The sequence below is a fragment of the Haliaeetus albicilla genome, chromosome Z (genome assembly GCF_947461875.1).
Source record: "Haliaeetus albicilla chromosome Z, bHalAlb1.1, whole genome shotgun sequence".
Classification (NCBI taxonomy): Eukaryota; Metazoa; Chordata; class Aves; order Accipitriformes; family Accipitridae; genus Haliaeetus; species Haliaeetus albicilla.
This window is the reverse complement of record NC_091516.1, coordinates 9,545,752-9,570,962: the sequence shown is the minus strand read 5'-3', so window position 1 is coordinate 9,570,962 and position 25,211 is coordinate 9,545,752. Positions and strand designations below refer to the sequence as shown.

Here is a 25,211-nt window from a genome sequence, read left to right as displayed (position 1 = left end):
TATAAAAGAAGAGCTATTTTAAGCTCACTATTGCATGAGTTAACTCCCCAGATAGATAAGAGTACAGTGAAGATTGGTTAGAGCAGCTCTTCAGCATCTTTGCACTCCAAATATTACAAAAACAGAGGAAAAAAAAAAAAAGTCTTGCAGCAAAGAAGAGTGCAACCAGGAGCTTAAAGCTTACAGAACTATGCAAAGCTGTGAGCAGGAGAACTGGTCCCATTGGAAATGCTTTGATTAAAAAAAGAAAGCAGCTGACAGTTTTAGGCATGCTGGGCCTGAAATACTAAAATTGAGCCTTACCCTCTGTGCTCAGTAGCCCAAGTAATATTGAAAGCATAGTGCAAACCCCATGTATGTTTTTTGGCTTGCAGGACAGATGGAGCTCACATTGGGACAGGATTCATCTCATAGAAGGTAAACTCATACATCCATGAGAGAAAGGAAGACCAACAGCTCTAGAGCACAATTCATTCCGTTGATCTATTTTAGACATTTTTGTAAGGAAAGGATGTTTTGTATCAGTAGCTTCCAGGAGAAAGCTGACAGAAGACAACTTCTGCCTAGTACAGCTGGTAGATTTTGTATTGCTGCAGCCCACCTCCACCCACAGCATAAACTAACAAGCCGTGCTGCAAACAAAAGGAGATGAGGCTTGGACACGTTTCCTTCCAGTGACTGCTGGGAGGAGCAGTAATCTCCAGCAGAAGGCCAGATGGACACACAGAAGCAGAATCTTAAACTAATGGAGCTTGTCTCTCCAGAAGTCGCAAGCATTAGGACACAGCTACGGCATATGGCATATGACTTTCACACTCCTGCATGTTTTACTTCAGGGCTAATGTTTCATAATAACTAAATCTCCACATCTGTTGTAAAATGTGTTATTTAGCATCCTACTGTATTATGAACACACATCAATGTTCCACTAAGTTAGATACCTAAATTGAGGAGATGCGTCTATTCCCCACAGGTTTAATGCTCTGCTGTTCTCTTGCAGCAGATGTGTCAAACAGACAGCCTGCCTAAAGACTCTATGCTTATGAACAACAAGCAACTCACATTTCCTTCTGAAAACTAGTAACTCATACTTATTACTACAATTTATTTTCTGAATGCAAAAGGCTCCGTGGCGCTGACCAGCATTACACTGCATGGGCAGTATTCCTTCCAAAGATCCTGACTAATAGCAAGTGAAAACCTTTATGTATCTGCAAAAAGGAAGCAAACAGGCAGTTAGAAATATACGTGTCTCTTCTGGATCTCAGTATCTCAGAGGGAGAAGTTACAAAAGGATACTCAGATGAGATACTTGGAGGGAGTATTGCAGTGTCTTAGAGTGAAATGACAAAACAGAAATGGTGGTGTTAGAGACACTGCTATTAATTGCTAGCTCTGGCATAGGAATATTGACAGTGAAATTGAAAATTTCAAGGCCAATCTGAATAAACTCCCTGCAAGTAGAAAAAACACACAGTCACTAGTGCTGGAAAAGGACTACAAGAGAAAATACAGTGAATAGTAAAAATAATAAAAAGAAAACAGCAACTCTTCTTAGGATGAACAGTCTATTTAGGAATGTTTGTTGAGAAGAAAAGGAAAATTTTACTAAATTTCTGGGATGATACAAAAATATGCTTCTCTTTCATCATGAGGACAAAGATTAGTGGTTATAGGATCTGCCCCTATTTGTTTGCTACAATGGGCTCAGCATAATAAAACAATTTAGAAATCTCTGACAGCAGCTGAAATGACCAGATGATATCCTACATCTTCAGGAGTATGCACTTTCATTGGGAAAACCTGAATTCCTGGATTAGGATAAAAAGAAAGCAGAGCTCCATCTTTTACCTGGAAGACAGCCCTGTGGTCTTCTACTACTTGCTCCTCCATTTCTACGATTTGTGACACAGCTTCATGGAAAGTAAACAACTGCGGAGAAACTTCTTCTTCCTAAAAACAATAGTTAAGCTTGTTAGTCTGGAAAGAACTGTAGCTACAGAATACTCATCTTACCACAGAACACGAAAAGAAATAGGCAGAAGGCAGAACCTGTCTGTAGGAAAATAACGGAAGACTGGCGAGGAGGATTGAAAACCCCACCAAGTCACTTGCAGCTGAGCTGTTGAAAACATGTATCATACTAACTGTTGTTTAGTCTTGTCTGCTTGACAGGTAGAACACCTCTGTTTAGATAACATAGGCCTGTGATAGACTCAGAGGCACCCTATTGAACTTTCTTGAGACTCCTGCCCTGCTGTGGGAAAGATCAAAGCACAGTGGTCAACTATGCCTGCAGGAATCCTTGAAAAACAGGCAGAAGCAGAAGGTTCAGAGATCTCGTAGCAAGGACCGAGCTCCACAGTGCCTGCATTCCCACTCGTGCGCCTCTGCCCGGGTGCTGCTTCGGGGATCCCCTGGCTCGCGAGATAATGAAAATAAATTTACGCTTTGCATTTCTTCTGTGGTTTTGTGGTTGTTCCTGCCTCCCGCCCATGTTGGCTCACACACTGTCAAAAATAGAATTTAATACTTCTAACAAGAAAATCTCCAGAAATTAGCTGAGAGGGCAGTAAATTCAAAATGTTCACAGAGTTAAATTTAATTCATACTCACTAAGAATTTCCAGCCACTAATTCTAGTGAATATCAGAAAACAGAATACTCCACATTAAAAAAGCAAGTTAAAACAGTGCAAAGAGGAAGTCACAAGGGAAGAATGCTTATTTCTAGTAGGTTTTAATGCCTACAGAAAACTCTGGTTTTCTGTCAGGACTTTTCGTTATGCATATCACAACAGACAGACAACAATTTTCAAATAAAGGGAACAGCAATTACATTCAAAACATTTCAGGAAATGAAAATTAAATTAATGCTTTGGAAAAAAAGTGGAAAAAATGTAAAGTGAGAAATCTAAAATGTACCTAGTGATTAATACATTAGAGGAATGCACAACCTGGATTTACAAACTAGGGCAAATGGGGCTTCTTTAGAAATGAATAGTTAACAACCAAAGGGGAAAGTGCTACATAGGTTGTAATTAATGCTTTAGCAAGGCAGCATAGTTCCTTATATGATGCCTTGAAACCTTTTTAAAAACATATTATAAAGCTTAATTTATGATTAAGCATGAACAATGAAAAATTATGATATGAAAGGATACCTGGCTGGAAGGACTGTCTAGCGGGAAGCTCTAGGAATCACTAGCATGTTCTTATAAAATAGAGTCCTAGGATAGTAAGGATTTCTCTTTTCTTTCATCAGCATTTTCACAAATTGAGTTTTAATCCCTGTTGAACATGTAAGGAACCAGGACTAGAGCTGATAATCAGCAATGAGGTGAAAATGTGCTTTGGAAGATGCCTCTGAGCTCCCCACTCCTGGAGCCCAGGGAAACATGCTGGGAACACGACATGGTTCTCTCCCAAACAGTGCACTGGCATTTTACCCCATGAAAATCAGGATGTCAGGAGGAGGAACAATCCTTAGCCAGATTTCTAAATGCAGAGAAAAACAAACTCACTTGAAATGGGTATTGCATGCAGGGAAAATAATGCTCAAAACCACAGGAGCGTTAAATAAAACAGATGAATGTCCCAGGATACTTCTAACTGCCTACAAAAAGATGAAGTTATACTGAAAAAAATGCACACTAAAGAACGCCAGAACCTAGAGCGGACCCTGCCTGGACATTAAAAGCCCTGATCAGCAAGGAAGATAAAGAAAAGTAAAACATTCTCCTCTCACCCTTCAAGAAATGTTTTTGGTTTGGGTTTGGGGGGGTTTTTTGTATGGGAATGAACATAATACCATAAAGTGAAAAGGTGAAGAGACAGCGTGTATTTACTTGATCTTGCTAACAGGCTATAATACACATTACTCTGGATTTGTTCTGCCACTGTATTTATCATCATCTCTTTCCATGCAATGCTGTAAACCACTCACATTTTGTTCACAAAGCAGTTTGAGATCATCCCTCTGAGGAGAGCTCCCCATACCCCACTGTGTGTCCAAGTCATCCATCTGATTGGGAGCATGGTGTATAATGGGACGGGTATCTCCTGCGGCATTAGGATCGACTGTCAGCTCCTTCACCCTACAAGCAGAAAATGTTTCATTTGTAAATTAGTAAACTTCCCACGCAAAAGAGTCACGACCAAAAATAAAGCTCTATGGGTTTATGCACAATTAATTCATTTAATAAGGATGATGATGTCAGCTTCACAAATTTAATGTACTTTCAGTGACAAAAAGATGTTAGTCCAACTCCTGGAAAGCATGGACCATTGAATTTCAACTACTTGAAGGTGGATTACAGTCCATCTTCCAGCAAGAGGCATTTTCTGATTGAAAACTTACTACTCATTAACAGTTAAGAGGGCAAAAATCTCCAAACCCTCAATATTAACTCCTTAAACATGAGTAATACTTGAAAGTAAAGTTCATTCAGCACACTAAACCTGACCATCTTTCTTCTTCTGTGCACACAATTGTGCTTTAAAAAACTTAGTCAATCAGTGCCCCATTAGCTGTTATAAGCAAATCCACCAAGAGTGCAAATTATTATTTTCTTCAGAAACCAAGTATCTCAGAGAATGACTAGATCCATTAATTAAAAAAATTTCAAAGGTGAAAATATCTTACTAAAATTTTAGGGTCCTGCAGCATGAAAATAGTTTAAAAGATTGATACTGATTCTGTCAAAAATAAAAGCCTATTTAAAAGCAAATTTATGAAACAGACACATCAAAGTCTGCAAGTATAACAAGTTTTAGAAGATATTCTTCATTTTTTTAAAAGGAAAAACATTTTTTCAAGTAGCACTTATTTACTACAATGAAACTGTTTTTCATTCCTCTTCAGAGTGATGAAAAATTTTAAAAACATGTATGTATGAAAATTGTTTTCTTTTTTGATTGAGATATTCAGATTAGCCTAAGCACAGACTTGTCAGATTTGGTCCACTAAATGTACGAAGGTGACATCACCATTTTGTTTTAAAATGTATGAAGGAAACTAGCAAGCCTGGATACAGAGTGTGGATGTTTCAGGAGGGTGAACAAAATACTGGGAAGATGATTGCAGATCATGCAGAACCATCACCTGCCAAATAAAATAAAAACAAAATAAAAACAAAATATGTGTGACTCAAGGCAAGGGGACTAATGAAAGGTTGGTCTGTAAAATTACATAGCCAAAAAGAAAACTTAAAAATAAAGATTCCATGTATAGAATGAAGTAGACCTGGTGATTGAAGGAGAAAAGTCGTCATACTCATAGGAAGGAGAGAGATCAGAGCGACTGCCACTACCCTGTGAGAAGGGAATGTCCGAAGGACTAATTCCAAATTCCTTTACTCTGCAGCAGCAAAATACAGCAGCAAATTAACAGAAAATGTTCTCATAAACACAGTTACAATGACAACTCTTTGTTTAGCATACTTCTTTAATAGTTTAATGATAAAATTATTTTTGTATTAAAATGCAAGTGTGCCAACATATTTAAACCTTCTGCAAACAGAGTTACAGATCCCTAACAACATTGAACAAAACCAGTGCTGCTAATTTTCAGGGGACTATAACAGCAGTGTTTTCAGAAGGGTAATTCCAAATTTCAGTTGGTGCAGTTAATAAAATTTGCTCTACATTCAGTATTCCACTAAATGGGTCCTTTTAAAATATCAAACCATTACAGCTACTAAACTTTAAATTCTATTCTGCCCCATCTTACACTCCACACACTTTGGTGTCCAGCACCTAAAAATTAATTGTACTACGAAACAGCTATATTGCTAAAAAAACCAAAAATACTACACAAAACACATGAAGCAACTTTACAGTGACAGGCATTTACTCCATAACAATGTACAAATTTAACACCAAGGGGAAGAAACAGTTTCAGCGCAACTATTTAGTATACTAGAAATAGGTGTTTAATTAGTTGTGCAGTGTCTTTTTCTGGAGTCACTTCAGCAACATGTATTCTATAAGGGGTTAAAGATCCAACAAGCCTCCATGAATGTGCAACTTCATTATGTTACTGTAAGCAGGGGAGTAGATGCCTCCTTCTCACCAGGAAGGAAATCACACAGACTGGTCCAAGCCAGGCAGAATTGCTACTAGCTCCCTTGATCCAGACGCAGAGATGTTTGGATATCGAAAGGAGTGGGTGGTAAGCCTTCCTAGCAGCCCTGTGTGCCCAATTAGTGACTGGCCGGGTGCCCAGCCAAGCGGGAGCAGACAGGGTTTTGCCCTATCCTTCACTGGGGCAAGCGGGCCACTAGATGGTAGCCTCTTCTAGCAAAAACAGGGTTTCCCATGGCCCGGAGGCGTCTTTGCCTCCTTTACTAGCAGCAAAGCGTGGGGGGGTCTCTGGGTCGCAGGTCTGACTGCAAGGACACACAGAACCTGATCACCCCATCTCCTCAGACGTTAAACGAAGGAGAACTGCAGCAGGGGAAGGCTCCTTTCACACTCACTGGAGAGAGACGAACAGTTTCAGGGAGCAGTTCAGGTTTCAGAAGCACTTCATCAGCCTCTGGAGGTGCTAATTTCTCTACACTGATGACAGAGTCACTGTTGGATTAACTGACTCTTTACTTAGGGGTCTCAGATATTTCCCTGAGGTTGGGAAGTGTAAAATTTCATATGTATGTATGAAACAGACTGGCAACTCCATGCAATTCTATCCAGGGGATGAAAAAAAAACAAACCACATTGCCAAAAGGTATTTCAGCTAACACACCAGGGAATCACCATGAATACCGGCTATCGCTAATGCAAGAAATGGTGCCTCCAGAGCAGGGGCAAGACTAATAGCGGCATCTCCCACATTCCTGGCAATCTACATTATCCATCTCTGGATAACGGCTTAAATGCAGTTTCTATTGTTTCTATTGTAATGGCTCTAAAAAGTGACAATTTAAATTAAATGTGAGCCTGGATCAGTAATTTGGTTTTAATCTTGTTAAGAAATGCAAGTACAATAAAATTATTCAAGTAGCTAAAATAATTATACATCATGGAACAACGCTATTCCAAATGTCAGTGATCAACAGCCAGTATAGCTATAAGCAATAACATTTTCCATACCTATTTGCATATCTCAGCGTATTTAGAGTGTTTTCACATGATGCCATGCCTGGAGAAATGGTAGCAATCTGGAGAAAACAAGCCACACATTAATAAGTCACTTTGTACAGATGAAAGGGTAGATGAATTCAAATTAACTGTATTTTTTTTTAATCTCCAGTTTCATTAGAGATCATCTACAAAAACTGTCTACTATTTACAGCTGTCCTTATACAATGACATCTCAAGGAGACAGATGTCAAGTCAAAGCTTCAATTTAATTTTTTTAACCATACCTGGAACATTAAGAATTCATAGAAATTCAGTCAACTTCCCCCATCTCACTGTCTTGGTAACATAATATGTAAATGCAAAACCCTAACTGAAAAAATAAAGACTCCTCAAAAAGGGAAATACACAACTCAGTAGAAAATAAGTCTAATATATCCTGCAAACAATTACCAGAATTATATTTATATATATAAAATATATATATATATCTGTTTGTAGGCTGTTCTCCATTCAAGCAGACTGTATACTGATTTGAGAGATCTATTTTGGCCACAGTCCAAAACTGTACTTAATAATATTACAGATAAGCATCTGTTTAACTGTTTTCCTAAGTAAAGAATTTTTTTCTTCTCAACTTTAAATGTTTTTTGAAACTATTTAAGGCCAAGAACTTCAGTAAGACTGCAATGGCTAACAAAATTCAAAACCTGTTTACGCTGACTGTATGTCTCTGGATTTCTTTAGAATGAAACAGAGCCTAGTCATAACTGTCAATGTTATGAAGTTATTTTCAAAATATTTTTCTGAAATTGAAAAAAATCAAGTTTCCAAATCATAGTTTAACATTATATACAGAACAGAGTGCTCCACCCCTAAAGATATAACTTTTAAAATTCCAGCAGGAAGTCCATAAACGATAAAAGGAAAAGTCAAATAAAAATGAAGTATAGAAATTACCAAATAAATTTCACACCAATATCCCACTTACAGATTAGTATGTCAGAAAGCAAGTGGGAAAGGCCTAGCAGGTATTTTATACCAGCACATTTCAAGAATCTCTTACCAAGTTAAAATCACATCATTTTATACGCATTCCATATTGAAAAGCACCACATATTTGCAAAATGTCTTACTCTCTAATGGCACATTAGAACACTGGATCAAATCTGTATCTTGTTGAGGAATCCCTTTACAATAAATGTCTCTTCACTGACAAGGAAAACCAGCATCTTAAAAGAGGTCTTACGTGTTCAATAAATAATGTTTTCCAATTGAATAATATTTCTATGCTGCAAACTCATTATTTTGACTGCATCATGATTTAACCCCAGCCAGCAACTAAGCACCACACAGCTGCTCACTTACTTCCCCCGCACCCCCCCGTGGGATGGAATCCAGGAAAAAAAGTAAGGGTTGAGGGTAAGAACAGTTTAATAGGACAGAAAGGAAGAAAATAATAATTATAACAGTACTAAAATGACAATAATCAGAATAAAAGAATTGGAATATCAAAACAAGTGATGCACAATGCAATTGCTCACCACTCGCGAACTGATGCACAGTTAGCTCCCAAACAAAGACTCTCCCCTCCAGCCTACTCCCACTGGTTTACATACTAGGCATGACGTCACATGGTATGGAATACCCCTTTGGCCAGTTTCGGTCAGCTGCCCTGTCTCTGTCCCCTCCCAACTTCTTGTGACCCTCCAGCCTTCTTGCTGGCTGGGCATGAGAAGCTGAAAAATCCTTGACTTTAGACTAAACACTACTTAGCAACAACTGAAAACATCAGTGTTATCAACATTCTTCTTACACCAAACTCAAAACCATAGCCCTGGATCATAGAATCATAGAAACATTTAGGTTGGAAAAGACCTTCAAGATCATTGAGTCCAACCATCAACCATGCCCACTAAACCATGTCCTGAAGTACCTCATCTACTCACTTTTTTAATACCTCCAGGGATGGTGACTCAACCCCTCCCTGGGCAGCCTATTCCAATGTCTGGCAACCCTCTCAGTAAAAAAAATTTTCCTAATAGCTAACCTAAATCTCCCTTGCCTCAACTTGAGGCCATTTCCTCTCGTCCTATCTCCAGCCACCTGACAGAAGAGACCAGTGCCCACCTCACTACAACCCCCTTTCAAGTAGTTGTAGAGAGCGATAAGGTCTCCCCTCAGCCTTCTCTTCTCCAGACTAAACAACCCCAGTTCCCTCAGCTGCTCCTCATAAGACTTGTGCTCCAGGCCCCTCACCAACTTGGTTGCCCTTCTCTGAACACGCTCCAGCACCTCAATGTCTTTCCTGTAGCGAGGGCCCCAAAACTGAACACAGTACTCGAGGTGCAGCCTCACCAGTGCCCAGTACAGGGGACAATCACCTCCCTGCTCCTGCTGGCCACACTATTTCTGATACAGGCCAGGATGCCATTGGCCTTCTTGGCCACCTGGGCACACTGACGGCTCATATTCTAGGCGGCTGTTGACCAGCACCCCCAGGTCTTTTTCCACCAGGCAGCTTTCCAGCCACTCTTCCCCAAGCTGTACCAGCTACTAGGAAGACAATTAACTCTATCCCAGCTGAAACCAGGACAGGGTTGGAAGGGACCTTTAAAGGCCACCTAGTCCAACCCCCTGCAACGAGCAGGGACATCTTCAACTAGATCAGGTATGTCTCAGTGCGAAAGAAAACAAACCTGTCTTTTCATCAGAAAACTGAAGGAGAAAAGATTAATAAAAAAATGCGATTTTACCACCATTTTCAAATTAGAACCATACCTAACAGCTAAAGGGAAGAACTAGGCTGCCCTAACACCATGGTTTTCATGTTGTGGTCTGCAGACTTCTCTGGCCTCTACACTAATTAATTCCAAGGAGTCTGTGAAAACTAACCAACACAAAGAAGCCTAGCAATCAGTGTCCACTGCAGAGAGTTTGCATCACCATAAAGAGGTATATTAAGGATGCACAAATAAAACGACTGGACATCAGTGCTTTTATCTGCCCTGTCCACCATCCGACAGAATAATTCTGTTTTTCAGACTGATGCAAATGCACATGTATACAACACACAACCACTCACCTCATCTATCCCAATTACTTGCCCCTTTAACAGCCTAGAGCATACAAAGATTGTAACTCACCACTGTACTTCCAGTCTACACCACCTTTTCCAAAGTTGTGAGTCAACAAACAATACTCTTATATAATTAAGACATTATTACAAACAAACAAACAAACTTCTCAAGCTAGAAGTGTTTCTAGCTAGGTGGCTAGCTAGAAAACTATAACAAGCAATAAGAAAGGCCAATAAAAAGTGAGAAGGGAGCAAGTTATCTGAAATGTCTCTGCTGAAAGTCTCACTCCACATGTAGTGTCAGTTAGTGGATAAACTTAAGTCCAACACATTGCCACAAGCGACCAATTTTAAACATAAAAGCCTAAATTCCCAGCAACTTCTCTCTTTGTAATTGTTAGAACAAACAGTTACCAAATCAACTTACCATACAGGTACGGGAGTTTTCTCCTATGAATGAATCTCTTAGCACCTGAGTAAGTTTACTTGCTCTGAAGGGTGTATGAGGTTTATTTCGGCCTAAGGCTCTAATGCACTCCTGAAAGAACAAACAGGTTTATGCATTTTTCTTTAACATGGGCTGAATAAATATAATACAAATGCAATTCAAAATCAGAAAATGCATGCCTTAGTTATGTTGTTGTCACCTAAAATATCATTAAAATTTACCTTTAAAGCTTGGATTCAAGAAGTGTTAGGCTTTTACCTCTCATTAAGTTCAGCAGAGAGGCAGGAACTTAAAAAGGACTTAGGAGCCTAAAAGCTTCCTGAATCTCAGCCAAAACGTTTACATCTATTGTATACAACAACAACAAAACAAAACAAAAAAATCAGTGTTGATGTTAAATGTCCAGACTAACAACTGTTTCTGATTATCAGCTCCAAAAGCCTCAATGATCTACAACCTCCACCAGCAGAAGCAGTGTGGACGGGGCACATGTTAACTCTATCAATTAAAAGCAGTAGCTTTGATTCTGGCTCTGCCACTGACTTTCTTTACAGCTCAGAAGAAAACAAACTTTCTGAAAGCTTCCACAGGTCACAAACGTATTAAGCATAGCTCTCTATTGATGTACTCAATATTGGAATACACTTGCAAACGTAAGTCATCCCCTGTTTTAAAACATTCTTCATCCTGAAAAAACAGGGATAAGGTCTCCTCTTTCACTCAGAAGGGTATGGGGCTAAACTAATATTTGCAATTGGTTGGAGAGTTCCAGTGAGAAATACTGTACAGATGTAAATAATATGAAATTACTATAGAAGTTACAGCAGCAACAAGGTACAACAGTGCAAACCAAGACTGCACTAATCTAAACATCACTCCTGCCCAATCAGACCTCTAAACATCAGCTAATAAATTACTTCTTACACAAAGAAAGTTTAAATTTAAATTTCTGTGGTGGTGTTGTCATCATCATATTTTGATCGTTAATTCCAGTTTCTGACTTTGCCTTAATACTTTGTGTACAGGCATCTCTTCAGACGCATGTCTGCCTTGGTACACTTTTAACACATCTACACACAGAACTTCTTCAAACAATCATACTTCAAAAGCTTTTCAAATTAGAGCTTTGCTTTTAGCAGCACTAACAGATGGAATGGCTTTTGTGTTACATGGATAGTTCTACAGTAGTTCAGCTAATCCTCTGGCTGCAGCCATATTCTTGTGGCCTTTTGAAATTTCCTAGAAACAGCTTCTTCCAAAAGCCAAGCTAGAAACTGTGAGATGATAATCCAAGAAAGCAACTGTGAAACAGCATAAAACAGAACTAAAAATGGGCTCAGAATAAAACTTCCATGATACAGAACAGAAAAAACACAAGGGCAAGTTGGTTTAAACTAAAGTGATTACTTAAAAAAACTCAACAGCTGAATTTTATAGAATGGACATAGCTCAGATAAACAGAAAAACTGAAGCTTGTTGAATATGAACTTCACATGCAAATGCTAAAAAGGACTCAATATTTATAGGTGAGCAAGGCAGTGCATTCCCTGAATTTTTTGAATTTGTACATTAATACTATACTTACATAAGCAGAAAAGCAGATTAGACAGGAAGAGGGGCAACAGATTTTCAACAAGTGACATTAAAAACAGTAACAGAAGTATATGTGGAATTACTGCTATGGCAACCAGCAAGTTTAATTAAGGTATTTTAATTTACTATAATGATTTTTAGTTTGCTTACTCCTGAAAAATTAGAATTGGATTATCTCCTTATTAGTAAAAGGATTATAGGAGGACACTGCCAACTTCTAAATTAAGGGAGTTTTTAACTACTTTTGCTTTTCATCACAGCTCAGAAAACTAGGTAACAAAATGACACTACTTCCATGTAGACACATTACAGAAATAACTTCCTGTACCAAGAATATGAAGAGGTTAAGACAGGACTGATACCCAGATGCAAGTAGCAAATCTTGGATTAGCACCAAAGACCACCCATCAGAACATACTAGTTTAATTCAAACTTGACAATAACTTCAAGAGTCTTGAATACAAATGGAAAAAAAAGCTGTGTAATGTTTTGGGGGACAGATGAAAAATGGAAAACTAACATAGCATTAAGAAACTTGAATCTTGTACTGCTGTTTAGACCTCTGCAAGACCTCCACTTATTTTTATTGCCCCTTCCCCATATAATTTAGATCACAACGACTAGTACAGCAGCAGCAGAACCTTTCACTATAATTAAAAAGACAAGTTGTACGAAAATGAAGTAAGTATGTTTTATAGGTACTGCACTGAAGGCACTAGCCAGTACAAAATCAACAAGTAAACTGAAAAAAAAAAACCAAAACCAAACCAGCTTTATTGAATTACATTTCAAAACAAGTGATAACATCAACACAATGGTGCCTGCATTATTTACTTTGATGCTAAATCAAAACAGGCCAGTTTTGGAACTGCTGCTGCCAATTTTTCAACATGCCATACAATTTTGTAATGACACATTGTATGTTACAGTTTTGTGGTGTTTCGTGAGATCTGCTTAGAGTCAGATACCAGTCTTCTCCCAAGTTTAGACTGGGGATAAAAAAGTAAGCAGAGTGATTTTGGAGTTCAGATTCTTTATGTAAAACCACAGTTTTATATAAACTGGTGCTGAGAATAGTAAAGCTAAGCAAAATGAACCAACAACAGAGATAAGTTGAGACACTCAAAACCACTGTTTCCCCAGCTGAGACAAAAATTTACTTTTCCTCTTTAGACTGAACCTCTTTCAAGTATTATAAAACAAACAAAAAAAGGCATATGAATATTCAAATAATATTTCTTAGCTCTCTTGATGTGACCTGGATTCATGTATGATAATCTGTAAAGTGACTGTATCAGACAATTTGCTATGAAGAACACTAGTCAAAAATAGATTCCAGCTTTCAAGGGTTATTTTAATCTATTTGTTAGTTCTTTCTGGATATGTTGCTGTTGTGTTGCTTTAGTGAATTAATTAACAGCACTAAATAAATATGTTGTAAAGGTAACTTTGTTTTTATTTAATAAACAAACAAACAAATAAATAAATAAATTCTGAGATCAGTAATAATATTTCCAGTTAGTATTTCAGACCTTGAGTACCAAAGTCAGTCATCTGTCCTCCCACTTCAGATATATATCAGAAAAGTCTTTAAATTCAACCACTGGGAACTTTCTGTTGAGGGTTTTTTGGTTTTTTTTAAACTACATGCAAGTTGATAGCACAATGTTTCTGCAATGTTTCTACTTGGTAATTACCAAGTGTTTCTTCAAGCATTTAGAGGACAAATCAATACATTATTTTACCTGTCACATCAGTAGACAATGTAGACAAGCAAAGCCTGAAAAAACACCTGTTTTAATAGTCATTGCTATCATATGTAGAAGGCTTCCACCTACTCAAAGGCAATGGAAACATTTCAGTTACCTTGAGTGCTAAAAGGCTCTTGTTTATTTCCGCACCTTCCAGTCGCGTCTGCCTATCTGCACTGGAAGTATCTGCTCCTCTTTCATTGCCAGCCAAATCAATCAGAGAAAATTTACCATGCAATTTCCCTTTCCTTCTGAGAATAATCTGAAACACTGCATGGCTTCGAGATGAGTGTGCATTTGCAGATGTCTGGCCAGATGTCCTTTAAACAAAAGGAGAGAAGGGAAGGACATATGAACAGGCGAAGGACCATACACATTAAACACACTAACCTCAAAATGTTAGTTTTTTCAAAGCAGAGTGCTGTATTTTCTTACATGTATTGACAGCATGTCTAACGTTCCTGTGGACACCAGCGATACAACCTTAATAACTGGATGTATACAATATAATTATACCTCTTTTTCTACCTCTTCAAACAGAAATGGAAGATTAGTAACATTTTACCTCCCTTTTAAAAGCAAGGAAAATCAGATCTTCAGAGATTTCAGATTATCACAGAGCTTACATGTAAAATGCTGATGGCATTTTTATCTGATCAGGCAGCAGTCTATGCACAGAGCTAATTTTAAAAACAATGAAGCTGGATTCTTAAAAAAAAATAAAAATTTTATGCTTAACCTCTGTCACTATGTATCGAGGCCTTTTAGAGCTGAAGAATCTGGCAGCATTCCAGATTATAAATCATGTGAATTTAAGTCAGTAAACTGCTTACATAATGCATGCAGTTCACATCCTGTAGAAAAATCAGTTATTTCTCTCTAGGAGACAAAGAAACTCTCAATATATTTATTTAAAAGGTAAGCAGACTCCTTACTTGCAGCCAACATTATCAAAACCCCACTGAATATTAAAAAGCTATCACTATGAAGACACCCCAAAAAAATCTTGTTCTGATTCTTTAATGTACAATGAAAAACTGGTGTAAGCTATGGGAGATACCTGCAGCTGTTGCCTATTTCAATAAGCTTAAGAACATCTTCAACACATTTGACTTCCCGTTCCTGTAATCCCACCACCTGGACTTGCTGTTTACCGTCTTCTAACACTCTTAATTTTGTCTTCCTGTTCAACAAGTCAAAAACCTTAGGGAGAAGGGAAAAAGCAGAACAGTTAAAGAGGAGCTTTAAAAGACACTTTTGTTTCAAATCCTGTATAAAAATATGCAAATCATTCCATGGAAAAACATGATTGGAAGGGAAGTGTAAAGAATTATTTCAAATAAAGCTTTTAGTACAAAGAGAAAAACAATCTTGTGTGTGACAAGCTCAAACTCTTGTTCGTGAAAAAGAAATTGCCTCTTCCTCAGAGAAAGATGAGGTACTTACCTTACCACTGTAGATCTCAAAAAACGTTGCATATACTTGAAGTTCTAACTTCTTATAGTTTGGTTTCTTTAGCATTAAAAAGACATCTCGAGCTGTGAATACATTTCCACATTAAAAAGAAATCTTATTATCTATTTTCATTTAGTGAAGACTCACTAATGCATAACAGTCTATTTTACAGCATCTCTCCAATTTTGCAAGTGTAATAGAAAGGGTCAGTCAACCAAGTCTGAAACATTGCAGTTTAAACTGCCACATTACAATGGAAGATGCAGAAGACCCCAAAGTTATTAACTTAATTAATCATCCATTATATTTATTACATTTTTTAAGTAATCTATATATACATTTACTTTACTCTGTAAAGACTACACACCTAGGAACTACTTTGATGTTACCAAAGCTCCACTGTAATGCAAAATATGTAGACCACTACGTTTCTATGACAGGGAGTAGAAAATTTATATAAAATTTATTGATCTCAACTAATCTGTAAAAAGCCAAAAGACCAATAAAATCTCACCTGCAAGTGCATATATTCCTTTAGAACAATCTTGGTTCTTTCCTGAAAAGTCACCACCCATAGTCTATATTTAAATTAAAAAAAAAAAAAAGAAAGACCAAAAAATACACTATAAAAATCACAGAACTGTTACTTAGGTATTTGTTACTTATTAGGACTTAGGTAAGTATATCATACATAAAAAGAAGTGTATTGCTGACACGTAGAAGAAATACTTACATGAGTTTTTCCACTGCCTGTTTGCCCATATGCAAAACAAGTGGCCATTCCCCTTTCAAATATGGTCTCCACTAATGGTCGAGCTGTAAACCTTAAATGCAAAAAACAACAGTACTTAAGAAACTGAATTACTTTAAGATGCCATTACCACAAGGATGCTACAAATTTTAAGGCCAGAAGTGACAAAACTGGTCCTGTTCTTTGAGAGGCCAAAGGACTTCTTTACATTAATTCATGAACTAAAGAGACTACCAGTTCTAAGGCATTAAAATATCTCAGACAATCAAATTAAAGCTACAAGGTCTCTCCCACTTATTTGACAACAATATTATCCTCTATTAAACCCTAAGAAAAAAATATTCCTTGTTTCAATGGTGCAACATAGCACAACTTACTATATGGCGTTTGGAGCTCCCTAAAGAAGACACAATTAGAAGACATCAAAGCAGGACAGTGGAGCAGATAAATACCTAGGTTTTGCCAATACTAAAATGCTGCTATAGTTTTGATTTTTTTCTCCCCAAATCAGCTTCCAAGGTTAAATTTAGAAGACAAGTGGCCAAAACAACATTGCCTATCTTAATATTGTGAGAATGTACATACACTGAGAAAAGGCTCAAGAAAATGGATACCCAGCTCTTCAAATGGAAAAATCTAGTTATCACTGAAGTATTATTTGATGTGTCAAAAAATATTATCCAAAGTATCATTTTTCTGTTTTAGAGAATTAATTTTTACTTCAAAAAACTTAGAGTTATTGTTCCTACTTCAGCTGCTTATTACCATTATGTCATTAAAAACTCCAAAAGCAAAGGGTAAACTAATGGAGGGTTACCAATGGAGGTAAGAGGCTCTCTGCAAAAGTCTCTCTTTCTAAACTTTTTTTCCAAGTGTTAACACGTGAAGTACCTTTAAGTGACAGAAACAGGAACAATTGTTTACAGAAACACAGAGCTGTTAATAACCTTCTTTCATGTCACTTTAGAACAAACACAAGATCACTTACAAAAATAATATGGGCAAGACTAAGCCATTTGGCAACCAAGGGTTCTGCAAAAATCTCAAGTTTAACCGAATAATGAATTTTCATCAAAAATATACCAGATGATTCCTGACCAGCCTAAGTCTTTTTTTGCTTCTTCTGAACATATACCTCCTTTGTCCTCAAGAGGATATTCCCATATTTTGATGTTTATTCTTTTTATATATAAAACATGAAATTTCACAAAGCCTATCAACCCAAGAAGCACACTCCATTATCTCTCTTTAACTGAGTTTGAAATTATTTTGCTGATTTATAAAAAAGGGACTTAATTATCTATTTTTTAAGTCAGGCAAAATACAAACATATCTAGAGAAGTTTTCATAAAGCATTATACAACTCCAAATGATACCATGCCAAAAAAGTCCAACTTTACTGTTACTAGAACCTTTATTTGCAATCTTGATCTTTCAGAAACGTAAACTCTGTTCTCTTTTAAACCTCAAAAGGTATACCCATTCGAACTAGTGCGGGTTTTTTAATATTAATGAAAACTTGCAACTCAGTGTTGTGGCTCATGGATTCAAAAATACTTAAAATACAGCTTAAGCAAAAGAACAATAATAATAATAAAAGAGTAGTACTTTTCTCCCTCAAGCTGAAGAATGTTTTTCAGTATAGAAATACAGTGAAATATAGAAATAAATACATTTTAGCGTACTGGAGAAAACTGGAGTAACTTGCCACACTATTTTTTTCCCCAGTGTGACCCTGAAGTTCTGGTGAGAACAGATGACGATACCTATTGTGCTCTTCTGTTATTACAGGAAGCCTCAAAGCAGATTGCCCTTCAAGTAATAATCATTATTGTGCAATATGAGGGAGAAGGAGAAAGCCTGTATTGCTACGCAGACTAGAGATTTACTGTTTCAGTATGAATACAATCATCTTTCAATAATTTCCCGTATTACCATTAATGTGTTATGTCACTAATAAAAATTGTCTGGAGAAAACTCAATACAAAAATACAACACTGTATGCCACAAACATCCCTCACATTTAAACACTATGCTCAGAAAGATAAATAACAGGAAGGAGGGAGATTAGAAGAACTGCTTGTTAAGCAATAGGACAACTATTGCAAGAGGCACAGATCACCAGCCAGATTGCTCTCCCGCAGCTCTTCATTATTGACAAAGGAAAGATGCTACCAGTAGACAACCATTAGAGATAGAAATCTCCAAGGGTAGATTTAGTGCTGTTTAGAAGTCTTTTGTTAGTGTAAACTAACAGACTATACAGATTTTCCTTTCACCACCCATCTCCTTCTAATTATCTCAAGCATAAGACAGAAGTTTTAGTTTTCAAGGCCTTTTAATAATTCTTTTACTATGAATTTTCTGTTATCCACTGACAGGATGTTAGCATCCAACATCAGTCAGGACACAATGCTAAATTTTCCTTCCTCATTGTTGGATTAAAAACAAAACTTAAGATATTTCTCTGTCACTACTCCTCAAGGCTATGGGAAGCACTTTTAAGCATAAGGAAAATTATCTTAATCAAATTCCTTTCTGATATCAATATTCCCTGCAAAAAGCTTCACACTATTTAGTCTGGGTACCAAGATGTGACCTGTCATGGTGTCTAACTTTGCCTGCTACTGTATCTACTCCATTTAGTGACTTGTACAAGGTAAATAGCTACTTCTAAACATGTTTTTTAAGTGCTGTGTGCATTACTCTGTGCCAGCTGTGGAAGTGAAACAGAAGGATAAAGGAGCAAATGGAGATCCAAATACCTTGGGGCTGAAAGTGGATGTGTGTCTTTATTGCTGTTGTTTTTTTAAATCAGAGAGATTCGGCATTTTGAGCAAGATAACTTTGCTCCATGCACCTCCATGTTACATCAGCCAGACTGCTTCCAGCACCCAAGCTAGCTCAGGTATATCAGCAATACAGCAATACAACCTTTCTCCCTTTCTTTGTACTCTTTCCCCAGCCTCTCCTGATGACTTTCCATCTCTTAATTATCTTATATTCAAACTGCAAGCTCCTTGGGGCCGGGGCTGTCCTTTTCTTCCAAGTTTCCTGAAGACCAAAAGCCATGACTCAGCTTCCTCAGGTGCTGCATGCACACTAATTAATAAGACAACAACCCTGAGGCAAATGGAGAGCTCATGAAGTTGTTCAAATATTCAGCAGCTGAGAAGGCAGGCAATACAAGCTAGAGCCTGGAAACCAGCAGGGCTTGAAGGAGGACTGAGAGCAGGACTGAGGTCAACGGAAGTGGAGATGACATTGCAGGTGAAGAATTCAGAATAAAGAGTTAAAACAAAAGTAAACAGGCAAAAGAATGGAGGTAGCAATATACATAATTGGTAACACAGAGAATAGGAGTAAAGTCCATGACCAAGGTAAGCCCACAGTTATTGACATGAGAGATACATGAGAAAAAAGATTCACCAAAAAAAAGCATATACACATACCTGTAAACCATTTCATTAGGAGCCGTGTCATCAAAGGCATAATCAAAACGAAAAGTTTGGTTTTCTAGGTACCTTGTTAAATCCACCTTTTGTTTTGGTTCATGTACCATCACAACATCTTTACTAGGAATTGTTATTACATCAAGGTCTTTCATTAAAGTTTCTATAAAATAAGTGAAATATATATTTAACTAGCAACACATCATTATTTTTTACATATTTTCATTGTTTACACTCTTATAACATCTCAGATAACACAGCTCCTCCAAGTAACAACACTGCAATGGATTTGGGCTTCTGATGCCTAGATAGTAATCTGCTAGGTAAGAGATTCCCTTTTGGAAGTCTAGTAGTTGTCCTATCCTACCAATTGCAAGAAATTAAAGAGAGGTTGTACAAAGCTGATCAGAAAAACTAAGATCAGTAATTATAGCACTATCATTGTAGCTTGTTATGTATTCTATAATAACACTTTTCATGGATTTGAGTTCTTTTTCCTCAGGGCTTCTATACTGTTTTACACATTACTGCCATATCCTTTGAGTTTTTATAACTAACTTCTCTGCTGCAGAAACTGGATGCTGAAAGTCCTATACTGCTTGGACTGCCAAACTTAAAAATACAAAGAAATCAATATCCTTATGATAACTTGCTTTATTTTAAAATTTTATCTTTTCATTTTTCCCCAAATCCTTAACGTTACAGTCGTATGTTCACAGCTTTCAAACAGAAAAATTTTGCTTTCATTCTACACAGACATTTTTCATTTATGTATTCCTCCTAGAACCTAAAGTATACATAGAATTTCTCTGAAGTATAATCCTTCTTAAAAATTACCTTGAAAGCAGAAGAAAGCTGAAAATTCTAGTGATCCTTCCTATCACTGGGAATGAACAAAAACCATCTAGATGCAATTTCAACAGTGAGATCCCAGGTTATAATTACTACACAGCACTACAATTTACTGCTAATTATTGTATGAGAGATGAGTCAGCAAAACAGAGAACCCAGTGATCCATAATATGCACAAAAATAAAGATCCTTTGTGTGTACAGTCAGGATCACTAATGTGTCCTACCTGCATTTCTATGTAAAATTTCTTAAGGCATGCAGCTCAAGAATATGATGTGGCTTTCTACAGTTAAATAGAAATCTTTTCATCGGTTAACATACTGATTAAACAGTAAAATGTTTACCATTGCATGACATTACGCACCAACAGAAATATGCATTCAAGTCACTATATAATCAATTTTTCAACTGCACTGCAATAAAATAAAATGCAATTATTCTGCAGTAATCGCAGAGAAGAAATAAGGAACAGTCATGAAAAGAGATGTATCATGGTCAATTCTTTGCAGCAAAAGCCTTTTAGTTTAAGCAGACAAAAGCTGATTTTCCTTAAACAATTGTTTGGAATAAGACATTTACCTGCTCCCAGCTATTTGTTATGACAATCTGTATTCCTTGCTGATAAAAAATTGGAATAGTGTCTCTGAAACCCACCACACATTTCTCAATTATAAATATACATCACTGAAATAAAATCTTAAAATGTCAATCTGAACACCTACTTCCTGCAAAGTCAATTCACAGAACGATTGGTGCTGAGAATACCTAAAGATTTTGGTGATTGTGTTTGTGAGACTGACAAAACAAACTAATTTTATTTTTCCTCTTCAGGGGGTTACACACTAGTATCTTTGATTCTTTTATACTCCTCAATGTTAAAACATGGCATGAGAAATACTGTTCCTTATGAAGTGTGTGTTTTCAGAAGATTGTATCGTGGGTACTAGACTATCTCTATAGTTCATCCCCTGCATAAATTATTTCATCAATACCTTTTTACTATAGTTTACACTTAAAAGTGCAAAATAACTTTAGTGCCAACTTCATTTTTACTTAAGACACTTGTCTTCCTACAAACATCTCTGAATTATTTTTTTTAATAGCTCCAAACCACTAGTACCCCAGATATGCAACTTCCACAAAATCAAGTCCTACTTCTGATTCCCAACTCATGTCCCATGACAACTTGCTCTCATTTACTGTAATTTCACTTTGTCCACCTTCAGCACAGGTAGAAGGTGACACTTCCCCTAAATGTATCAGATTTCTAAGTCATATTTTATTAAAGATAACCTCCAATGCTGAAACAGAAGTTCAACTGCTACCAGACTTCTACGCTGAATGCCCTTATTAAATAGGTTTTGGAAAATAGTTTCAATTAACCAGTTTTTGAGATTATGCATTGTTTTCAGATCAATAAAAGAAAAAAATACAGGAATAAGAAAACAGTACAAGTAAAAATGAAGAGAAAAATAAGGTAGGGGAAGCAGCAACATGGAGGGAAAAAATAGGACAAAAACTAACTATATACCAGTATCAACATATCATTCCCCTTTCTCATGCAATTTTCCCATTTTCCTATGGATATGCTCCAGAGAATCCTCAGCATGTAGTTCTGACAGTACAAAAATAATAAATGCATCCCAGGTTGTTTCAGAGTCAGAGCGATGCTCTTTGACTCCTTTAGCTATACAAAATATAATAGAAAGAGAAGGAAAGAAACATCTTTCAAAACAAAATGCAGCTTACTTAAGCACTGGATTCAGACAGGCTGCAGTCCAGAAGCATTTGCATTCATAACTTCCTGCTGAAAGTAAAGAACTTCATGGGAAGATTGGGATTTAACTGGAGTTGAAAACCTGAACTTTTTTTCTTTTTTTTAGTACAGACTGCAGTCTTATAAGCAGGCAGTAAGAAAAAAAGTTGTAATACTAATCACATATTAAAAAAGTCACTAAGGGGTCATTCCAGTACCTAATAGTTTTTTAGCGGCATTTCATATGCTCTAGGGTATCTTGCCCAGCCCTGAGCTGCAACTCCAGGGGATACAAGTCTCCAGTTTATCTGTAATCCACTAGCCCCATGAGCATGTCTCGGACACATTTGGGCACCTAAAATGTCATAAGACATCAGCGTTTAGGCAACTGAATTGCTCCCTTGATGTCTGATTCAAAACCGCTCGAAAGTATAAAAGTAGATGTACAAAGAATGCATATGAAAGTTTTCACTGGGTAGCTCAGGAGATAACTTGAAGGATAGTTTAAAAGAATGGTGATCCTAATGCAATGTAAGAATACTGACGAAATTACAGTAGAATTAATGCCCAGATCAACTAAATACATCCTAGATGACCTTGGAAAAAACCTGCAGTCTCTCTGTGCCTCAGCTTCCAATCCATAAAATGGTGACATTTTTAGTTTAACACTACTTTTCTCCCCATCTTTATCCAGCTTATGATGAGTCTATGAATTTTGTGGGTCTGTCACACATATAGTCTAGTATAACAGTTCTACCTTTCATCAGTATTTCTAGATGTCTTTAAGACAAATTATATCGCTACCAGAAGCAACTTTTCAGAGAAAAAATTCAGCAAAATCTTCAATGGTCATACCTTTTTTATTGAGTGGTCGTTTTCGTACACAAACACATATCCTGTGCTCATCAATCTGCAAAGGAAACTATCTTTCAGTAAACTATACCCCAATTCCAGTTATATGATATTTTACTTTATTTTACTTCTATTCTTGAATTAATTAACCAATCATTTAAACAAAGAGACATTTCCAAGACAGCGAGTCATCTGAACATGTAAAAGCCCCTTGCGTCTGCACAATAGCCAAGAGCCCAAAAGGGGGAACCACAATTAACAAAACTCCCTGCAGACAGTGATCTAATCCTGTAGAGTAGCAGGTACATCTTGGAGTATTGCAAGCAAATCCAGCTCTAACAGGGTAGATACGCTATTGACAGAAATCATCACAATCTCCGACTTCCACAGAGATCTAATAATCTTCATCATTTAAGGATTCTGCTCCTCTGAGTTATCTGCAAACCAAGGCCCTCATCACCTTCAAAGATCAAATATTAATCTTTATACTCAACAGCATTCTTCAGAGAACCTTAATGTTTTGTTTGCACATCCCCTAGCATCCCAGGAAAATTTACAATACAGAGACTGAGTGACTACTTATTACATATTGGTATTATTTTTTAGTAAAAAGGTATTTAAATGACATAACATAATTAACAATAATTTAGTAACCTAGGACTTTCAACACCTACTAATTTAAATGCCATCAAATTACTGAAAAAATAAACCCATATTATAATGAATACTAATACATATCAAACTACTTATTTTTCATGTTTACAGACAGCAGTATACATTGAAAAAATTGAAAACACAGGAAAAATACAGAAGGATAAAAAACTTCCATGTTGCTGGATTACTTACAGGATCTGCAGTTGTCAGTGGTCTATAATCCAAACTTCCCCTGAAATCTCTTATCATACACATAATTTCATAATTTGGGTTTGTAGCATCAACATCCTAGGGAAGAAAGCAACAGAATTTCTAATATACTTTTCTTCCTGAAATGGACTAACTTCAGCATATTCTGCATTTATTTATAAGAAAAAATACACATTAACTGAAATCTTATTTTTTCTCCAAAACACCAGAAATGTCTCAAATGCAAGTTTAATGCCTTTTTCCATTCTGATGTAGCTAATTTACTGATCACAAGGCAAAACAATTATATGCTTTCTACTTCATGGTTTTGGTTGGCATGTAATAGAAAATATTTTTCAACTGAGGACTCATTAACAGTCTACTCAAGAAAGAGAAATTACTCCTGCCTTTGCCGGAATCTTCACACTAAAGAAACACCTCCAAACACTGCACAACACCAGATAGCTTATACAGTCAATGCTTCTCAATCTGAGATAAGCTGGGCCAACGGACGAATGGATACACTCCATTACACAGGTACAACACACACTGCAGATCGTGCAGGCACCCCAGCTGCTCTAAACACAATCCTGCTGGATCCAAGTCTCTTAAAGGAGCTTGATCCTACTCCTGGTCCTGAGTTAACTTCTACAGTTACTTGGGTGCATTGGAAACTCTTCTAACACTCCTAGAGCCCCCCAAAAAGCAGAAGCAATCCCAAGCATGCACAGTAGGCTACATCCAGGCTCAGAAGACCTCCCATCTCTAAACCTGGTGCCATCAGTACCAGAGTGAATGGACATGTAAGAGGCCATGCACGGAGCCCCTTCAAGCCTTGCTAAGCCTGAGCCTACTGTGAACTAAGCTGGTTCTCTGCAGAATTGATCAAGTGTCCTTCCTGTCACTTCTCCCTGCAACTGTCAGTTTTTACACCATTTCAGAACATGGTGCTCATGCGACACATAGCCAGCTCTGGTGGTCAGACCTTATTAAGTTTTGCATGGCTCCCCCCAAATGATACAAAACTCCCTCTGGATCACAGCTGGCTGTGGAAACAGTGTAGGCACTCTCAGAAAGCACTGCATTGGGGTTAACGAGCTGAAAGGGAGCCAGCTCATGTCTGCACCTGTGACACAGCCGATCCTCACTTCAGATAAAATTGCATCCTGGTAACCAGAAGTTGACTGTACCTTGCTGTTGTTCACCCTGACTACCGTGAACTAAAAACTGCTGACAATAAGTCCACACAAAATGTATTCCTGCTGAAACCTTTCCTTCTAACACTCATAAAGCAGTATTGC

The 25,211-nt window shown here is 37.2% G+C and overlaps 1 protein-coding gene across 4 annotated transcripts in view; it reads right to left on the bottom strand.

Moving 5' to 3' along the window:
• KIF2A (kinesin family member 2A) overlaps positions 1–25,211 on the bottom strand; it is a 60,179-nt gene that overhangs the window by 4,264 nt on the left and 30,704 nt on the right. For 2 of the 4 annotated variants that reach the window (XM_069777389.1, XM_069777390.1), the window contains exons 7-19: positions 23,914–24,009; positions 23,071–23,125; positions 19,608–19,770; positions 16,138–16,228; positions 15,919–15,982; positions 15,396–15,487; positions 15,010–15,152; positions 14,065–14,269; positions 10,585–10,695; positions 7,091–7,158; positions 5,244–5,357; positions 3,945–4,095; positions 1,852–1,953 (exon numbers count right to left, since the gene is read on the bottom strand). In XM_069777389.1, coding sequence (XP_069633490.1) covers positions 1,852–1,953; positions 3,945–4,095; positions 5,244–5,357; positions 7,091–7,158; positions 10,585–10,695; positions 14,065–14,269; positions 15,010–15,152; positions 15,396–15,487; positions 15,919–15,982; positions 16,138–16,228; positions 19,608–19,770; positions 23,071–23,125; positions 23,914–24,009 — 1,455 coding nt within the window. The remainder of the gene's footprint in view (positions 1–1,851; positions 1,954–3,944; positions 4,096–5,243; positions 5,358–7,090; positions 7,159–10,584; positions 10,696–14,064; positions 14,270–15,009; positions 15,153–15,395; positions 15,488–15,918; positions 15,983–16,137; positions 16,229–19,607; positions 19,771–23,070; positions 23,126–23,913; positions 24,010–25,211) is intronic. The other 2 variants (XM_069777391.1, XM_069777392.1) reach the window with 1 other exon arrangement.